General features: G+C 58.7%; 7 protein-coding genes across 7 annotated transcripts; 3 read left to right on the forward strand and 4 right to left on the reverse strand.

Moving 5' to 3' along the window:
• Window positions 1-1,674: 1,674 nt before the first annotated feature.
• EX895_003602 (uncharacterized protein) lies at window positions 1,675-4,005 on the forward strand (the record flags this gene model as incomplete). Its single annotated transcript, XM_029884200.1, has 1 exon — window positions 1,675-4,005. One exon carries the CDS (start codon window positions 1,675-1,677, stop codon window positions 4,003-4,005), a length of 2,331 nt encoding a protein of 776 aa, XP_029739573.1.
• Window positions 4,006-4,037: 32 nt separating this feature from the next.
• Window positions 4,038-5,036, reverse strand: EX895_003603 (uncharacterized protein; the record flags this gene model as incomplete). Its single annotated transcript, XM_029884201.1, has 1 exon — window positions 4,038-5,036. The coding sequence occupies one exon, from the start codon at window positions 5,034-5,036 to the stop codon at window positions 4,038-4,040; it is 999 nt and encodes a 332-aa protein (XP_029739574.1).
• A 480-nt stretch (window positions 5,037-5,516) lies between these two features.
• On the reverse strand, window positions 5,517-6,374 carry EX895_003604 (uncharacterized protein; the record flags this gene model as incomplete). Its single annotated transcript, XM_029884202.1, has 1 exon — window positions 5,517-6,374. One exon carries the CDS (start codon window positions 6,372-6,374, stop codon window positions 5,517-5,519), a length of 858 nt encoding a protein of 285 aa, XP_029739575.1.
• Window positions 6,375-7,316: 942 nt separating this feature from the next.
• On the forward strand, window positions 7,317-8,972 carry EX895_003605 (uncharacterized protein; the record flags this gene model as incomplete). Its single annotated transcript, XM_029884203.1, has 1 exon — window positions 7,317-8,972. One exon carries the CDS (start codon window positions 7,317-7,319, stop codon window positions 8,970-8,972), a length of 1,656 nt encoding a protein of 551 aa, XP_029739576.1.
• Window positions 8,973-9,148: 176 nt separating this feature from the next.
• Window positions 9,149-12,100, reverse strand: EX895_003606 (uncharacterized protein; the record flags this gene model as incomplete). The annotated part of the gene is made up of 1 exon (XM_029884204.1): window positions 9,149-12,100. The coding sequence occupies one exon, from the start codon at window positions 12,098-12,100 to the stop codon at window positions 9,149-9,151; it is 2,952 nt and encodes a 983-aa protein (XP_029739577.1).
• A 365-nt stretch (window positions 12,101-12,465) lies between these two features.
• EX895_003607 (uncharacterized protein) lies at window positions 12,466-14,052 on the forward strand (the record flags this gene model as incomplete). The annotated part of the gene is made up of 1 exon (XM_029884205.1): window positions 12,466-14,052. The coding sequence occupies one exon, from the start codon at window positions 12,466-12,468 to the stop codon at window positions 14,050-14,052; it is 1,587 nt and encodes a 528-aa protein (XP_029739578.1).
• Window positions 14,053-14,146: 94 nt separating this feature from the next.
• On the reverse strand, window positions 14,147-15,832 carry EX895_003608 (uncharacterized protein; the record flags this gene model as incomplete). The annotated part of the gene is made up of 1 exon (XM_029884206.1): window positions 14,147-15,832. The coding sequence occupies one exon, from the start codon at window positions 15,830-15,832 to the stop codon at window positions 14,147-14,149; it is 1,686 nt and encodes a 561-aa protein (XP_029739579.1).
• Between the last annotated feature and the right edge of the window lie 36 nt (window positions 15,833-15,868).

The raw sequence follows: 15,868 nt of genomic DNA on the forward strand, positions 1-15,868 counted from the left end.
CGAGGCAGATTCGCGCGGTCTCGACAGGAAAAACGTAACGCCAAGAAAATTCGCGTACGTCCAGGCGACTCGCTTGCAGAGACGAGAGTCAAGCCGCCGTCCACAAGCCCTGCGGATCCAGTTCGATACCGGTGAATGCGGAGCGATGGCTGAGGAAAAGAAGGAAAGAAAAAAAAAACCAGGTGAAGTTGCCCTTCTCATGGGTCGCACCACTGTCTTCCGAAGCAACTTGGTACTCCGCTCCTGTGTCCGCCCTTCCGCTCCGCTGGCTTTCTATACCGCCGATTCGATCTGATTTGCCGCCTGCCCGTAGTGCCATTAGCCATTGGACTTATTTTCTCCCGAGGCCTACAACTTTTTTGACCAGAGCTCCTCACTGTCGATGCTGCTTACGGCTTCCTCGCCAACTTAGGACAGAGCGCAAAAGGGAGGTGGGCTGAGAGCTGGAGAGAAGCGATTTTTGATCTTTGGTTTTTTCCCCTTTCTAATTTGCCCTTTGTTGATTGCATGAAAGCAACGGAATTTTCGAACGGCAACCGAAACACTGCACAGCTGCAGTGGCACATTGAACTTGCATTTTGCAAATCAAATTTGAAACTGGGAATCTGCCAAATTCGAATTTTTTCCTCGTCGTTCATCGGTCAAAACGCCGTTTTCAGGTCGGTTGTCTCTTCGACAGTGATTTTCCTGCGGCCACCTCTCTCTGCCTCTCTTTCCGGTGCGCTCTCTCGTCTCTCGGTCCGGTGTCGCGGTTGCGTCGACGATTGCTCTTATCACACAAGGTTGCGTACCGTGGCATTGTAGATGCTGATATTACTAAGACTGTGCCGGTCATGTGGTGAAAGGCTGACTCCGCAGGAGAGTCAAGGTAACCGCTGTGGCCAAGCGGAGGACGTTGGAAGTGCGGACGCTTTCCGGACTGATTGCCGCCAAGGAGTGGATGGGGCAAGGTAGGGGTGTGTGTGTGTGTGTGTGTGTGTGTGTGTGTGGCTTTGCTCTGTCACACGACATGAAGACGTATTCAGGAACCAGATCGTCGATGCACGTTGTTGCAGCACAATCGTGCAACCAGCATGCTATCCCCGGTGCGGTTTTCCCGCCCAGTCAGAGCCGACGGCGAGCGGCTTCGGATGCGCGGCCTCATTGGTCGCTGCTCTGCTTGACCGAGCTGAAAATCCACGGCGATGTGGCCAGGCACCCAGCCAATCTTCGCTCTCGAACGTCGATCGACTCCAACGCACAAAGCTCCACGATTGGCTCCGGGTTGATGGTCGCCACGCTTTTTTCATCTGCTACTTGGCACGCGGTCCAGAATCAAACGATGGCGTGATCATTGCAGGTGGACCCTGAGTGTGAGGTGGTGGGATCCAATCAGCAAACGATGGCAAGGTCACCGCAACCGGGTGTGAAGAAGGTGTCACTTCTCACGGCCTGATGATGGTGGCGACGGGCCGGAAAGTTTTGCAAGGGCGCGATTCTCCAGCTCTAACAACCTGCTGCCGAAAATCATTTGAGTGACTATCGCCGATTATTTTTTATCTTGAGTGCGATCTGGAAACCGATCGACCTAGCAAGCACAGGCCACAAACGTCGAAGGTCAAGAGACCCTGAGATCTCCTGTTCTTCCACTTTTACACCACACGACGATCCCCCCAGCATCTCGACGCTCGCAACATGGCAGCAGTGCAGTCAGACGCTGGTCCTTCCCAGCCGGGGCGGCGTGTCCTCGACGACCCCGTCTCTACGTCATCAGCAACAACATCTTCCACCCGCCCTGTTGCAACACGAGTACGCTCCGTGCTGTTGCAAGGTCCACGCGATGCCAACGACATCCGCACCGCGCTCAACACTCTGGCGCAAATGTACCCTTCCACCTCATCCGCCCTCACCTCGACGCCCACGGACAGCCACATCGCCCCCAAAACTCGCAACTCACACGAAGCGCCAACAAAAACGCCTCCTCTGGTCGACACGGCGCGAGCACGGCGCGATCTCGACAAAGACATCCGACAGCGCATGCTGAGCGCCACGGACGACATAATCGCTGTTCTTCAAACCGTAGATCGAGGCCTAATTCGGCTGTCAGACGATGTTGCGGCTATGCACACGTCGTGCGATGCGGTGCAGGCGAAATTGCGCGCCGCGGAACAGGCCAGTCGATACCTCGTCGAGCACGCGGAAGGTCTCGAGAAGCAACGAGCTGCCGCCCTCACGCAGGCCCAAGTCGCCAAGCTCTTTCTGTCTCGCTTCACGCTGTCGGACGCCGAACGCGCTTCGATCTACTCGAGAGAAGTGCGTGCGGGAGACGACCTTTTCCAAGCGATGGACAAGCTGCAGCGTATTCGCAGCGAGTGCCAGGTTCTGCTGCAAGGATCCGACAGCATATCCACTTCAGCTTCGACAGCAGCAGCGGCAACCGCGAGCGCGGGTGGCGGCACACGTGCAGGCATAGAAATTATGTCTGCCACCGCCCACGACCTCGACCAGGCCTATCAAAAGCTGTACAAGTGGTGCTCTTTCGAATTCCGACAGCCGGTCAAGGAAGGATTGGAAGTCTCGCCGAGTCTGCGAGAGGCTACACGGCGGCTCAAGCATGCACGCCAAGACCTGCTCCGATCCGCGCTCACCACCCTAGTCCAGACACGCAGCTCGATCCTCGCCAACGCCTTCATGGCAGCCCTCACCATGGGCGCCGGTCCCCCCACCTTCCTGCCAGGACCCATCGAGCTACACGCGCACGACCCGCTGCGCTACGTCGGCGACATGCTAGCGTGGATCCACCAAACCGTGGCATCCGAGCGCGAATTCCTCACCGCGCTGTTCGACGAAAAGGAAGGCGAGGGCGGCCGACGCATTGGCCAGCGACGACGCGGCTTGGAAGGCTCGCTCGACCTCACGGGCTCCGATCCCGAGTCGCTCCGCCTTGGCCCCGGCGAAGCGCTGGTGCGCGAAGTGCTCAACTCGAACCTCGACGGCTGCTGTCGTCCCCTCAAGGTGCGCATCCAGCAGACGCTGCGGTCGCAGGAGGGAAGCGTCATGTCGTACAGGTTGGCGCACCTGGTGCAGTTCTACAGGTCGACGATGGACAAGACGATCGGATCGAGGGCAACGTTGAGTAAGACGCTGGGGGAGGTGTCGGATGCGGCGGTGGGGGCGTTTGCGGAGACGGTCGAGAGGCAGAGGAGAGGGATTGAACGGTACGAGGGGATGCCGGATGCGGATTTGGGCTTGCCGCCGCCGCTGGTGGCGACCATGGCGACGCTGAAGGAGTTGACAGGTGAGTTTTCCAGGTCGCTTGCGGAGGATGCCGGAGTGCCGCAGAGTAAGAACACACAGGAGGCAGCAACAGCAGCAGCACCGCCGGCAGCGGAGAGTATCACGGCATCGCTGTCGAACTTCGACTTTGTGCTGGACAAACTCGTGGATCCGCTCATCGACATGGTGCAGCGCATGGCTGCCTTGCACATCGCCAAACGGCCACGCGCACGCACCGAAGCAGCCGCACAGTGGGAATCGCTCCTCTTCACATGCAACTGCTTGGAAGCGATATCATCCACCCTAGACGCCTATGCGTTCACAGGATGGAAAGCCGCACAAGTCCGCACAGCGCTCGACACGGCACTCGCCCAGCTGACCGAGGAGCACTCGCGCCACCTGCTCCAACGCTCCCGTCTCTCCGGCGTCCTCTCCGCCATGGAAGCGCACAACGGAAAGGGCGGACCTCTGTCGACCGTTCCCGGTGCGACGCAGGACGAAGTGGTTCAGGCACTGAAGCGGTTCGACGAGTGTTTGGCGCAGGACGACCTGCTGACAACTGCAGAGATGGCGCGGCTGGCGAGTCCGTCGGCGCGCCAAACGGTGCACGGGGCGGCGCTGCGCGCATTGACACGCAGGTACGGCGAGCTGGTTCAGGCAGTCAACGATGCAGGCAACGGATACGATCTCGAGTCCGGCAGGCTGGTCATGCGTTCGCCGGAGCTGGTGGCGATTCTGTTAGGCGTGTAAAGAAGCGGGGAGGGAAATCTAGCAATTTGCATTTAGAATAGTGTTGAGCCGGCCCAGGCGGTGAGCAGCGCGGTGGAGGCAGACGAGATCAAGTTGACCGCGTTGTTGCTGAGTACATTGAGACCCGTGATGAGCTGCCAGGAAGCGGTTGGGTCGTCGTGCTTGTTGCCGTCGAGCACGTCGGTGATGGGGCCGACGAGCACTTTGCGCGTGGATGGGTTGTAGAGCGTCTGCTGGAGGGTGGCGCCGAGGAGGCTGTCGATGAGCGAGCCCGCGAGGCCGGCTGCTGTAATCAGGGCGCCGAGCTTGACGTGTACATCCCATGCGACGTGGGTTGAAGAGCGGTAGTGAATGAGCAGCGAGAGGGACTGGGTGAGGGCGATGAGCGATCCGCCGAGTGCCGAGACGAGCAGGCCGAGCGCCGAGACGCCGCCGTTGGTGCCACGCGGTACTTTACGCAGCGGATTGGTGACCAGACGCGGGGTGGACGAGGAGAGGATGCCGAGCTCCGAGGCCAGCGTATCGCCCATACACGCTGCGTAGTGTCCGGCGACGACGAGCGTCAGCGCTAGGTTGGTGATCCTCACCTGCCTCCCTGCCAAGCTCAAGCTGGTCAGCGTCGAGGTCGACAGCGGATCCACAGCGAGCGCTCCACGGTTGAGCACGCGGAATGCGATGCACGCGACAACCGCGGTCAAGCTGTTACACAGCACCTGAACGCCATTCCGGTTGCCAGACGACGTATCCCTCTTCTTCCCCGACTCCTTCACTTCCTTCGCCGCCCGTGCCGCAGGCTCGGTAGAGTGTGTCTCAAGCCCCTCCTTGATCTGCGCCTTGAACTTGGTCGCTTTCGATCCGGTGAGGTAGAACGTGATGAGCGTCAAGCCGTAGCCGATGTACGGGTTGGCCATGGAGGCGTATCCGACGACCGACGCAGTGATTGCACCATCGAGCGAGAGGGATCCTTTGCGGTATCCAGAGTAGCCCAGGTACGCGGCGATGCCGAGTGGGATCGGGTAGAGCTCCGACATTGCCGTCTCTGTCTATAAGAGCGTGCGGAGAGGGAGAGTTTGGTGGGATGCGTTGTCGGAGAAGAGGAGGGAGAGAGAGAGAGAGGGCAAAAATGCAGGAAAGGGTTCAAGTGGGAACTGCGTCTGTGCGCTGCTGCATGTTTTTATTATCGGGGCGTCTCCCGATTGCATTCTATCGCAAAGTTGACCGCTGTGATAAAGACAAGCTCTTTGCTCGACTGACAGCTAGAGACGACTGACAACTTAGGTTTACAAGACTCAAAAACGGTGTGGCCGGCTGAGTGGCATGCCTACTTGCTCAACCGACAGCCTGTCGAGATGGAACACTGAAACACAGAAGCGAGACTGTTCGAGGATCCCTTTTTTGGGGCAGCAACGTAAAAGTACAACGGACGGATGCCACTTTAATGGGCCAACCATTTGTTCATTGTTGAACCAACTGTTCACGTTCTACAATGTATTTTGTATGTGTGACCGGCCCTACAACATCCTGCGCTTCTTCGGCCGGACACCTCCGATCTTGACTGGTGTCTTGTCCGTCATCTTGCTGATGAGATTCTTGGTCCCTTGCCCCTCTCCCGCCAACAAGGCCCTGAACACAGCCTCCCGTCCCTGGCCAAACCCGTTCCACAGTACCTCCAAGTGCTGGATCCTCCAGGCATCCTTGAACTCGTTGATCTTGCCAAACATGCTGAACGCAGCTCTGTACCCAGCCTCGTACCCGGATCGTGCGGATTTCTTGAACCCGACGCTGCCTCCGGATGCCGACGCGAGCGGGTCGCCGGTGGGCGAGGTGAGGGTGAGGATCGTGTTGTTTCGGGATGAGTTGACAAAGAGGCGGTGCGGGAGGGTGGTGGAGGAGGAGAAGAGTGGGGCGTAGCGCGAGGCGGAGGAGCCGCGGATAAGGGGCGAGGATGTGCGGTTCCTGAACGCGGTTCCTGTGGAGGCATCGGTGGAAGAAGAGGCTTCGGAGCCAGGAAGCGAAGAAACGGCAGAAATGGAGCCCAGGAGGTCGTCCAGGTTGGAAGGCGCTGCCTGTCTGCCACTCGTAGACGCAGAGGCATCGTCCGAGGACAGCTCGCGTTGCAGAGCATCCGAGACAGTGCTACTGCCAGCGGGAGTCGGGTCGGAAGTGGACTGTCCCGAAGCCTGCGATTCGAGCTGCTGTGTGGATGCCGACTTGTCCTCGTTGCTGTTCAGCGTCGGTCTTGATGTTGCGAATGTTCGCAGGGCGGAAGACGGTCGGTACTGCTGGCATCTCGATGACGACTCGGATGCGGATGCGAGGGTGGACCGCAGCCCCGCTGGTGTGAGTTTCCTTGTGAGTCCTCGCAGCATCGTTGTGTTGTTGCCAAATATGTGTGTGTATGCGTTGGTAGCGGGTTGAAGACGATGATCCCAAAGTCGACACGGCCAAAAGCAAGAACGACAAAACTCGCCTTTCTTCCTTTTCTTCCGCTCTCCGCTTTCTCGTCAGTGTCATGCTTATGTAATTGGAAAAATCCACGTGACAGTCGGCCCTGTGTTTCCGTCTCGCTCGCCATGGAGAATAAAATAACGAGGATAGGGGTTTTCGCCGAGTGTTACTTTCCCGAACAGGCAGGTCGCCAGTCAACAAAATAAAAAAGGTACGTTTTCAAGCTGTCAAACACAGCGAAGCCCCTGTTTCTCTTCGCTCTCGCTATGACCCTGCCAACTGCTTGGAGCCCCTCGGCCCCTCTTCTTATCTTTCGATGCTTTTTGCGTGAGCCGGTCTGGAATCAGTCCGCTTGAGGAAGAGATCTAGCTCGTTGACGCGACGCGAAGATGCGAAAGAACGCCGGGTGAGAGGATGGTGGGCAAGATGGGAGCTTGAGCGAGGATACGAGGGCGAACGCCCAAAAAAAGTTAGAAGAGCATCTACCGCCCTCCTTCGGCGTCTTTTTCCCAGTTCTATAGGGGTCGTGCTAAAAGTCAAACTCCGCTTGCCCCCTTGGTGCGAACAGAGTCCCTGGGTACAGGAGTCCAGTGCCAAGCAGCAATGGTGACGCTGCAACTTGGACGCAATTCTATGCCTCCACTGTTCCCAAATGAAGGCGGTCCTGATTGTCGGGAGCTCGCAAGGCGGTGGGTGTGTGACTTTTTTGTGCGGTTGCCATTTCCCCACTTGTTCTCAGAGTCTCTCATCTCTCGACACCACCATCATCCCGGCTAGTGACATCCTCTGCTCTCTCTCTCTCTCTCTCTCTCTCTCTCTGTCACACACACTCACACCGGAGAGGTTTTGACGGCGTCACAACCATGGCAGCAAGATACACAGCTCCTTCGTACGACGGAGGCGGCGGACAACCTTACCACTCTTCCGCTTCCACTTCCTCCCACGCACACGGTTCGCTCGAAGATGGCGTCGACGCCGACACGGTCGACTATTGGGACAACGGGCCCATTCCCGCACCGTACCGCCTGTCCACTGCACACGCGGCTTCACCTTACCCGACCTCTTCCTCGCGACACGACGAGCAGGAACTGCACTCGGCGCCATCTGGCTACCTGTCGCACTCCCCCTACCTCCCGACTCTGCCCTCGGAACCAGAGGCGTTGGGAGCGGGGCACTACATGCCGTCGTTTGCGAGTCACGACTCGCTCTACCACAAGGAGAGGTACAGCGGGGAGGACGATTCGACGTACTACTCGCATCGCGGGTCGATGGATGTGTGGGGGTTGGACGACGGCGCGGCTGCGGCACGCACGTCTCTGGCTCAGGCACGCGAGCGGTATCTGTCCCGCAAAGAGGCCGCGTTGGCGGCGACGGAATCAGCGTACGACTTTAAGCCCGCGAAGCCGGCTCGATTCACGCCGCGGCAGAAGAAATGGGCGGCGATTGTGGGGTCGCTGACCACCGCCATCGTGTTCGCGATCATCATCTTCTTCGCGACACGCAACAAGACGAATTCGACCATCGTCGATCCGCCCTCGTCCTCGACCTCTGGTGACAAGTCTGGGAAGCCGACCGCAGGGGTGGTTAGTACGAGCGGTGGCGATCCGAGCAAGTTCACCAAGGATCCGCGGCTGCACCACTCGATGTACGGCATCTGCTATACGCCGTTCCACGCGCAGTACCCTGCGTGCGGGGCGACGCAGAGCAATGTGACGGAGGATGTTCAGCTGCTCTCGCAGCTCACGTCGCGCGTCCGGCTGTACGGCAGCGACTGCGAGACGTCGCAGCTGGTGCTCGAGGCGATCAAGCAGACGCAGGTCGACATGACGGTCTTCCTCGCCGTGTGGGTCGACGACAACGCGGTGACGTTCCAGCGCCAGGTAGCCAACGTCGTCGATGCCATCGCCAAGTACGGTACAGATCGCATTGCCGGCATCACGGTCGGCAACGAGTTCCTGCTGAATGGAGGCAGCGTCACCACGCTGCTCGACCACATCGCGACAGTCAACAGCACAATCAACAAGGGCACGGGCAAATACGTCCCCATCGGCACCGCGGACGCAGGCAGCATGGTTACCACCCAACTCGCCTCGGGTGCCGACTACATCATGGCCAACGTGCACCCCTGGTTCGGTGGGCTCCCCGTCGACCAAGCCGCCGGCTGGGTGTACGAGTACACCAACACCAACGCGCCCGCCACTGCGCTTCTGGCGCCAAACAAGCCAACGCTGTACGTCGCCGAAGCCGGCTGGCCGACAGGTGCGAACGAGACCCGCCTGGCGACGTACCAGGGCGCCACGGCCGGTGTCGACGAGCTCAATACGTTCCTCGCGAGCTTCGTGTGCCAGTCAAACGCCAATGTCACTGCCGCAGGACTGCAGCCCAGCTTTGTGTTCGAGGCGTTCGACGAGCCGTGGAAGGACCCACTGTACGGAGGTGTCGAGGCGCACTGGGGTCTGTTTGATGCCAATAAGCGCTTGAAGGACGGCCTAGTGATTCCGGATTGTCAGGCGCCCTGATGCGACTCTTCCCCCTTTCTCTGTTACTATTCATGTACAGTACAGTACACGGACATCTGCTTTCGATTCGCACACTTTGTATACTCTTTTTCCACGCATTGTAATGCTTATTCTCGTCCCCGCGTGGCGCAAGATAAATTCGAATTGATCGTCCGAATGACGGGTGAAGGGAAGGTTTACATGGTGCTTCCCATACCTGTCTTGCGTCTGGCACGATCCCGAGGCTGTCTGAATATGCTTTCATCTCCCTTCTCCTTCTTCCCCTCCTTCTTCCCCTCCTGCTTCCTGTGGCCTTGCTTCCTGCCGCCACCTTCATTCTTCGCTCCGTCTTTCACCGGGGGGGCAGACGTGAACGCATCGGGAGTAGACGAGAAGTCAAACTCGGCCGAGAACTTCTCCCTCTTCGGCTTCGGCGCTGCTGGGGAAGAGGAAGCGGCGGCGGCGTCGGCGGCTTTGCGTTTCTTCTTGTCCTTCTTTGAGTCGCCCTGCTGGGAGGCGGGCTTGGACTTTTTCTTCGAGGCCGTGGTGGAGACGACGATAAAGTCTTCCTTTTCGGACGCGTCGTCGTCTGTGTCTGCTGCGCGCTGCGAGGTGACGGTCTCCACAGCGGGGGAAGGCGTGGTGGGATCGGCCTGGTTCTGTGGGAGGAAAGCATCCTGCACGGGTACATCGACGTCGGCTCCGGTGGTGGTGGTGCTGCCGACGAGTGCGCCAACTGCGTCGATGAAGCCGGCCTTGACCGCGTCGATTTTGGCTGCAGCAGGCGTGGAGGTGGGCTTGTTGCCAGATAGCGTGCCGAAGAGCTTGGACATGGTCGAGTTCAGGCTTGGCTTTGCAGCAGCAGCAGAAGAAGAAGGAGTGGGTGGGGTGGATCGACCAAACAAGTTGGATGCGAAGGATCGCACTGCGCCACGCATGCCGGTTCGCGAAGCAGCGGAGGGGGCAGCGGTCCCAGTGGAGTCGGCGGCGGAGGACCAGATGGAAGGGTCGACGTGCGGAAGGGTGGCTGCGACGTGACTGATGGCTGAGATCGAGTGCGACACGGCTCGCTCCTGCTGCAGAGAATCGCGTGCAACAGCTTCGCCAACATCCATCTCGTCTTCCTTGCTCTCCTTCAACAGCGCTGCCGACAAACTCTCCTTCTTTGCCTCTTGATCTTTTTCCCACTCTTGCAACTCTGTAGCGATCAGTTTGACCAGCTCATCGATCCGCTTCTTCAACCCGGACGCATTGGGAGGGATACATGCCAGTACTCCCTCTTTGCTGGTCGGCGCCCTAGCCGCCAACATCATCAGGTTGTTCGCACCCAGCACGTACCTGGGCGACTCGTCCTCCTCTCTCGCCACACTGTCCCTCCACCTGTGCAGTGCCCGGACCAGCCGCTCCTCCTTCTTCATTTGTCGCACCTCCTTCCTATCCTCGGTGCCCAGAGCAGCCTCACCACCCCATTTGCGCCACACGCTGCGCCATCCTTCGCGTGTCTCGCCTTCGCTGTCCCACTCTTCCTTCGCGTACGTCGACATCGCGACATCCTTGCTGCGCTCGAACACCTGGCGTATCGCATCGACGCCCCCGGACTCCATGAGCTCGTGCCGAAGATTGTCGTAGATGTACAGCAGCGTGTGGGTGTCGCTGCGGGCGTAGTAGAGCATCTCCTTGGGCAGGGGGCGGATGCGCCAATCTGCGAGCTGGTAGCGCTTATCGGCGTCGAAGCTGCAGTAGCGCGCCATGAGGTAGTTGAGCCCGTGGCTGGGGAACATGAGCACGTTGGTCGCATGGTATGTGTCGAACAGGTTGACCAGATACAAGCCCAGGTCGCGCTGCAGCCAGAGCACGTCGTGGTTGGCGCCGTGCAGCACCTTGACCTTGTTGGGGTCCGTGAAGGCAGAGTTGAGCAGCTCGGCGTGCTCGCGCACCTCGTCCGAGAGCGTGTCGATGATCCAGTCGCCCCAGCGTGTCGAGAGCTGCATGAGACACACAATTCCCTGGTAAGTGCGGTACGAGTGATGCTCCAGATCGATGGCGATCTCGAGGACGCGCGGCTCGTCGAGGTGGTCGCGCAGCTGCTCGATCTGTGCTTTGGTCGACACCCACTGGAAGGGGCATGCGTCGGTGGAGAGGGACGGCTCCTTTTCGTTGAGCGGCGGCGGGGGGTGGTCTTTGGCTGCCGCGTCTGGTTTGGAGAGCGCGTGGGTCGGTGGTGAGGAGTGTGCGATTTCGTGGTAGTACGGGTTGTCGAGCGGGTCGCCTTCCGCGCAGTACATTCCCCTCCTGGGACCACGTGGAAGCGGTTGGCCATCAGCGCCGATGCGTGGCGGATTGACGTGTCCGAGCGCAACCTGTGCGTTGGGCTTGCCGTACTTGAGCGTAGGCTGCCACAGCGTCGAGGCAGAGTTGTCGGGTTTGGTGGTGAAATGCTTCTGCGGTGGTGAGATGGGCGCATTCAGTACCCACGAAGGCAGGTTTCCGGTCTTGGGCAACGCCTTGCCGTTCTGCACAGCTGTCATGGCTTGCAACCTCGAAGTGGTGCCCGTCTCGCCAGCGTTGGCAGCGGCGTCGTCAGCAGATGCTCCCACTTTGCGAGGTGCGAGCTTGCCCGTGTATTCGTCGAGACAAGTGTCGGCACTCTCCAGAAGATGGTCAACCAGCTCGCCCAAATTCGAAGTGAAGCTTTCCTTGGTGATAACATCTGTGAAATCCAAATCCACAGCGACGCTTGCTTTTTGCTTCTTGGAGCCGGAAGCATCGGTTTTGGCAAGCGGAATCTTGGGCGCGCGCGAGTCGCTGGCAATCCAGCTTGCGAGCTGCGATATGGATTGCAGCACACGGTCCGATTCCGAATCGAGCTTCTTTGCGAGTTTGCGGTCCATGCTGCGGTGGAAGGCGAGGTCGCCGTGCGTGGGGATGGCTGCCGCATTGCGTGTGAGCGGTTGGAGGGCCGATTGCAGCTTGAGCAGATATGCACTCAAGTCAGCTTTGGGGTCCGGAAGAGACGAGCTAGCTGGCTCCGGCGTCGATGTGGATGACGAGGCAGAAGAAGAGGTGGCCACCGCAGCCTCAGTGGCGGAAGCAGACTTGGAGGTGGATGGCTTGGACGAGCCCGAGCTCTTCCCTGTTGATGCCAGCATGTTTGGCAGTGTATACAGCCGATCGTCTCACACTGCTGGTAAGACTGCCAATGCTGGATGCAAAGTGGTGGTGGTGGTGGTGATCAAGAGTGACGATGATGAGTGCTTTTCACGAATCCATCACACATTCTTCCAGAAATTGACAAATTTTTCTGGTTGAAAATGCACTCAAAAATTTCTCGCTTTTTGTGCCTTTTTTTGTTATTCGCTGTGGAGGCGATTTAATCTTCACCAACACCCCACCTCGGTCTAACAAATGTGCAGTCAATTTACGCGACGCGTCTGTTCTGTGCGACCAACACCAAACACCTCAAACGAATCCTGCTTCTTCTTCCACTCCCACAACCACCCTTAACATTGCCATAATGCCACCAAAGAAGATCAAGAAGCAGACCAAGGCTGCAGTCCGTGTTGGTGGCGATGATGATGACCACATCTCCGTCCAGCAAGACGACGACTCTCAGCTCGTTGTAGCAGCAGCAGCAGCAGCACCTCCTCCTCCCATCCCGTCCGAGCCAACAACGCCCATCTCGAAATCGTACACATACGCCTCGCCCATCCCATCCGAATGCAGCAGAGTGGACCCGTCCAACCCGGCTATCCGCGTACCCTGTGTTCTGGGTGTCGACGAGGCCGGTCGAGGACCTGTCCTTGGTCCTTTGGTCTACGGCATTGCTTATTGCCCGGTCTCGTACCAGGACGATCTCAAGCAGATCGGGTTTGCAGACTCCAAGGCGTTGACGGCCGAACGACGTGATACGCTGCTCTCGGCGCTGATCGACGACAGCACACACCTGGGCTGGGCTGTGCGTGTCATGGCGCCGCAGGACATCTCGGCGGGGATGCTGCGTCGGCGTCCGGTCAACCTCAACGCCCAATCGAGTGCCGCGACCGTCTCGCTGATTGCCGGTGTGCTGGAGAGCGGCGTCGATGTCACTGAGATCTATGTGGATACCGTGGGCGATCCGAAGAGCTACTCGCGGTTGTTGAGCTCGCAATTCCCCAGACACCCGCATATCAAGTGGACGGTGACGAGCAAAGCGGATGCAATCTATCCGATTGTCGGCGCGGCGAGTATTGCGGCCAAGGTGACGAGGGATCGGTGTATTGAGGGCTGGAGGTATGCCGAGCAGCAGCAGCCGTCACGGACTGAGGCGCAGGTGGAAAAGGCGAACGTGTTGGGCGACACGACTAACCATCCACCGCCGTTCGAATCATCCGAAACCAAGAAACGCAAGGCAGAGACAGGGGAAGAGGTAGATGGCTCCGACGTCGTGAACAGAGTCTGGGACAACCTGGGTGCATTGGGTAGTGGATACCCAGGCGATCCCAACACCGTCGCTTTCCTCAAACGCACCCTCGACCCCGTCTTCGGGTGGCCAGGCATCGTGCGTTTCAGCTGGGCTACGGCTAAAACCATGCTCGAGGAAAAAGTTAAGCTTCCCTCTAGCTCTTCAACCACCACCACCATTTCCCCCGTAAACAACACTGCGACAACACTAGGAGGCAAACGACTGACGCGCTCACTGTCACGCACCTCGTCCTTCACCGACGCCGCCGCCGCCTCTGCCTCCTCAACGCCAACGCTGCTAGACTCTAACACAACCGCCCCTCCCACGAGTCTATATGGAACGCTGTTGCCGCAAGCGTCTGTTGCCGGCGGCACGGCTCCGAGGGGCTACAAGGTGAAATGGATCGACGAGCCCGTTTCGATTTCCAAGTTCTTTGGCGCCAAGAAAGCCTCCTCAGCGATATCTTCTCTGCCTGCAGCGGGGACGGACGTATTCCAGCCGTCTGCTCTGCAACTCGCCATCAACGACTGGTTGAAGCAGGAATCGCAATCATCAGCAAAACCTGCGTCGGCTGCACAAGCGAATCAAATCCAACTCAACGTACTTAAACTCACCAAAGATCTTGGCATCGCTTCTGCCAACGCCTTGTTCACTCTTTAGCCCTCGCACACCACAGAAGATACATGTTGTAGTTGCACGTCGTATTTGGCTGAGGACCGCAAATGCAGTGAGAATCGCCGACGGGGTCCACCGCCTAAATAAGACCCTGGCGCTTCAAGAGATCGTATGTCTTCTTGGTATACGTGTTGCCGTGTTCGTCCTCGACCTCCTGCGCATCCATGCCCGCCTGCGACTGCTGCGTCTTGCTCTGCTTCCGCAGCTTGTCCGCAAGTGCCAGTGCATCCGCGATGCTCGTTACGTCGCGGAACTGCACCGTGTTCGGCAGGCCTAGCGCACGCATACCAAACGCATGCCTCGACTCGGTAAAATGCTTTTCAAAGTTCTTGCGTCCGTGGTAGACGTGGTCCGAGCAGATCTCGCACCTGAACTCGTTGCGAAGGCCATGCAGCTTGTACAGCCAGAACGGGATCGGCCGGCCGTCCCACCCGATCGGCAGTTTCAGCGGGTTGTACACGCGTGAGTTTTCGTCCTCGTCGTCGTCCTCGTCCATCTGCACGGCGCTGTCGTCGAGCCCCGAGGTGGGGTGCAGCGCAGACATGCGGTTGAGCTCCGCGTCGGCCGCCTCGGCTTCCGCCTGTCGCTCTCGATCGGTGAGCGCTGCTTTGCGTTCGACATTGGATTTCGTGTCGGCGCGGATGGATGCGAGTCGCGCGGCAAGGGCGCCGATGATGGCTTCTTCGCGTGCCATGGCTTTCGAGCGTACGCGAATCTTGATCTGTTCCGCCTCGTTTGCACTGTTGCTGTTGTGAGGGGTGGAGTCGGTGCCGTTCTGTTCAGACTGTGCTAAGCGCGCCGCCGCCTTGAGATGCTTGGGCGACTTGAGGTGGGCGTCATACACCGTTTGTTTTGAGTAGAACCGGCGACATGCTGCACACCAGATACCGTCCCCTTCTTGCCCTTGAGCTGCCGCTGCTTTGCCTTTACTCTGTCCACCAACTGTACCAAACACTTCGGCACCCTGCTCCTCCCATCCCTGTACCCGCCTCTGCTCCCACGCCTCGTCGAACTCGCTCACTGCTTGCGAGGAAAGCACATCTATGTTGGCTAGTGGCTGCGTCTTGCGAAGGAACGCATCGAGGTATTTGCGCAGATCGACTAGGTAAGCGCGATACGCATCCGTTTTCTTGGTGTGGTTGGGGATGAGTGAGGAGGGACCCGCAAGCTTGTCGAAATCGTCAATGTAAGCAAGGTACGAGATGCGTTTTGCGCCTTTGAGGTTGAGGTACATTTCGTGGTAGAAGTAGAGATCCAAGAACCTTCCCGCCATTTCTTCGCCTGAGAACATGCGATCGATGAAGTCCAGCCCTGCCGCGTCTGTGTATCCCGCCACCGCCGACGATGATGACGACGATCCTCCCGTAGCAACTGCTGATGCACCAGCTCCGGACTCTAGTGATGAGAAGTCGACCGCAAAGTTGTCCGGAAGTGCACCAGGATATCGTTCATGATACTCGCGGATACGACCCAGTCGGTCGTAGAATTCGCCAAATGCATCGTCGTTGCGAGTGGAGGAAAGCGACTCGAGCTCACGTTGGCGGTCGCCGTGTTCGTCTGCGTAAAAGCGATCGAGGTACTGGTAGCGAGAGGTAACGCGATCTAGCAGGTCGGATGCCTTGTGTGCCCGCTTGAGCTTGTCCTTGTGTGTGAGACCCGAGGAGGTGGAAGCCGAGTGGAGCAAGAGATCGACGAGTGCCTGCTGGTATCGTTCAGCCTCTTCGTGGGTCTGGCGCGCCACTTCGATGAGCGAAGTGTCTGCCATTCTGATTCGATGCTCTTCGGTGTATTAACGAGAAGA

The sequence above is a fragment of the Sporisorium graminicola genome, chromosome SGRAM_21 (assembly GCF_005498985.1).
Source record: "Sporisorium graminicola strain CBS 10092 chromosome SGRAM_21, whole genome shotgun sequence".
Classification (NCBI taxonomy): Eukaryota; Fungi; Basidiomycota; class Ustilaginomycetes; order Ustilaginales; family Ustilaginaceae; genus Sporisorium; species Sporisorium graminicola.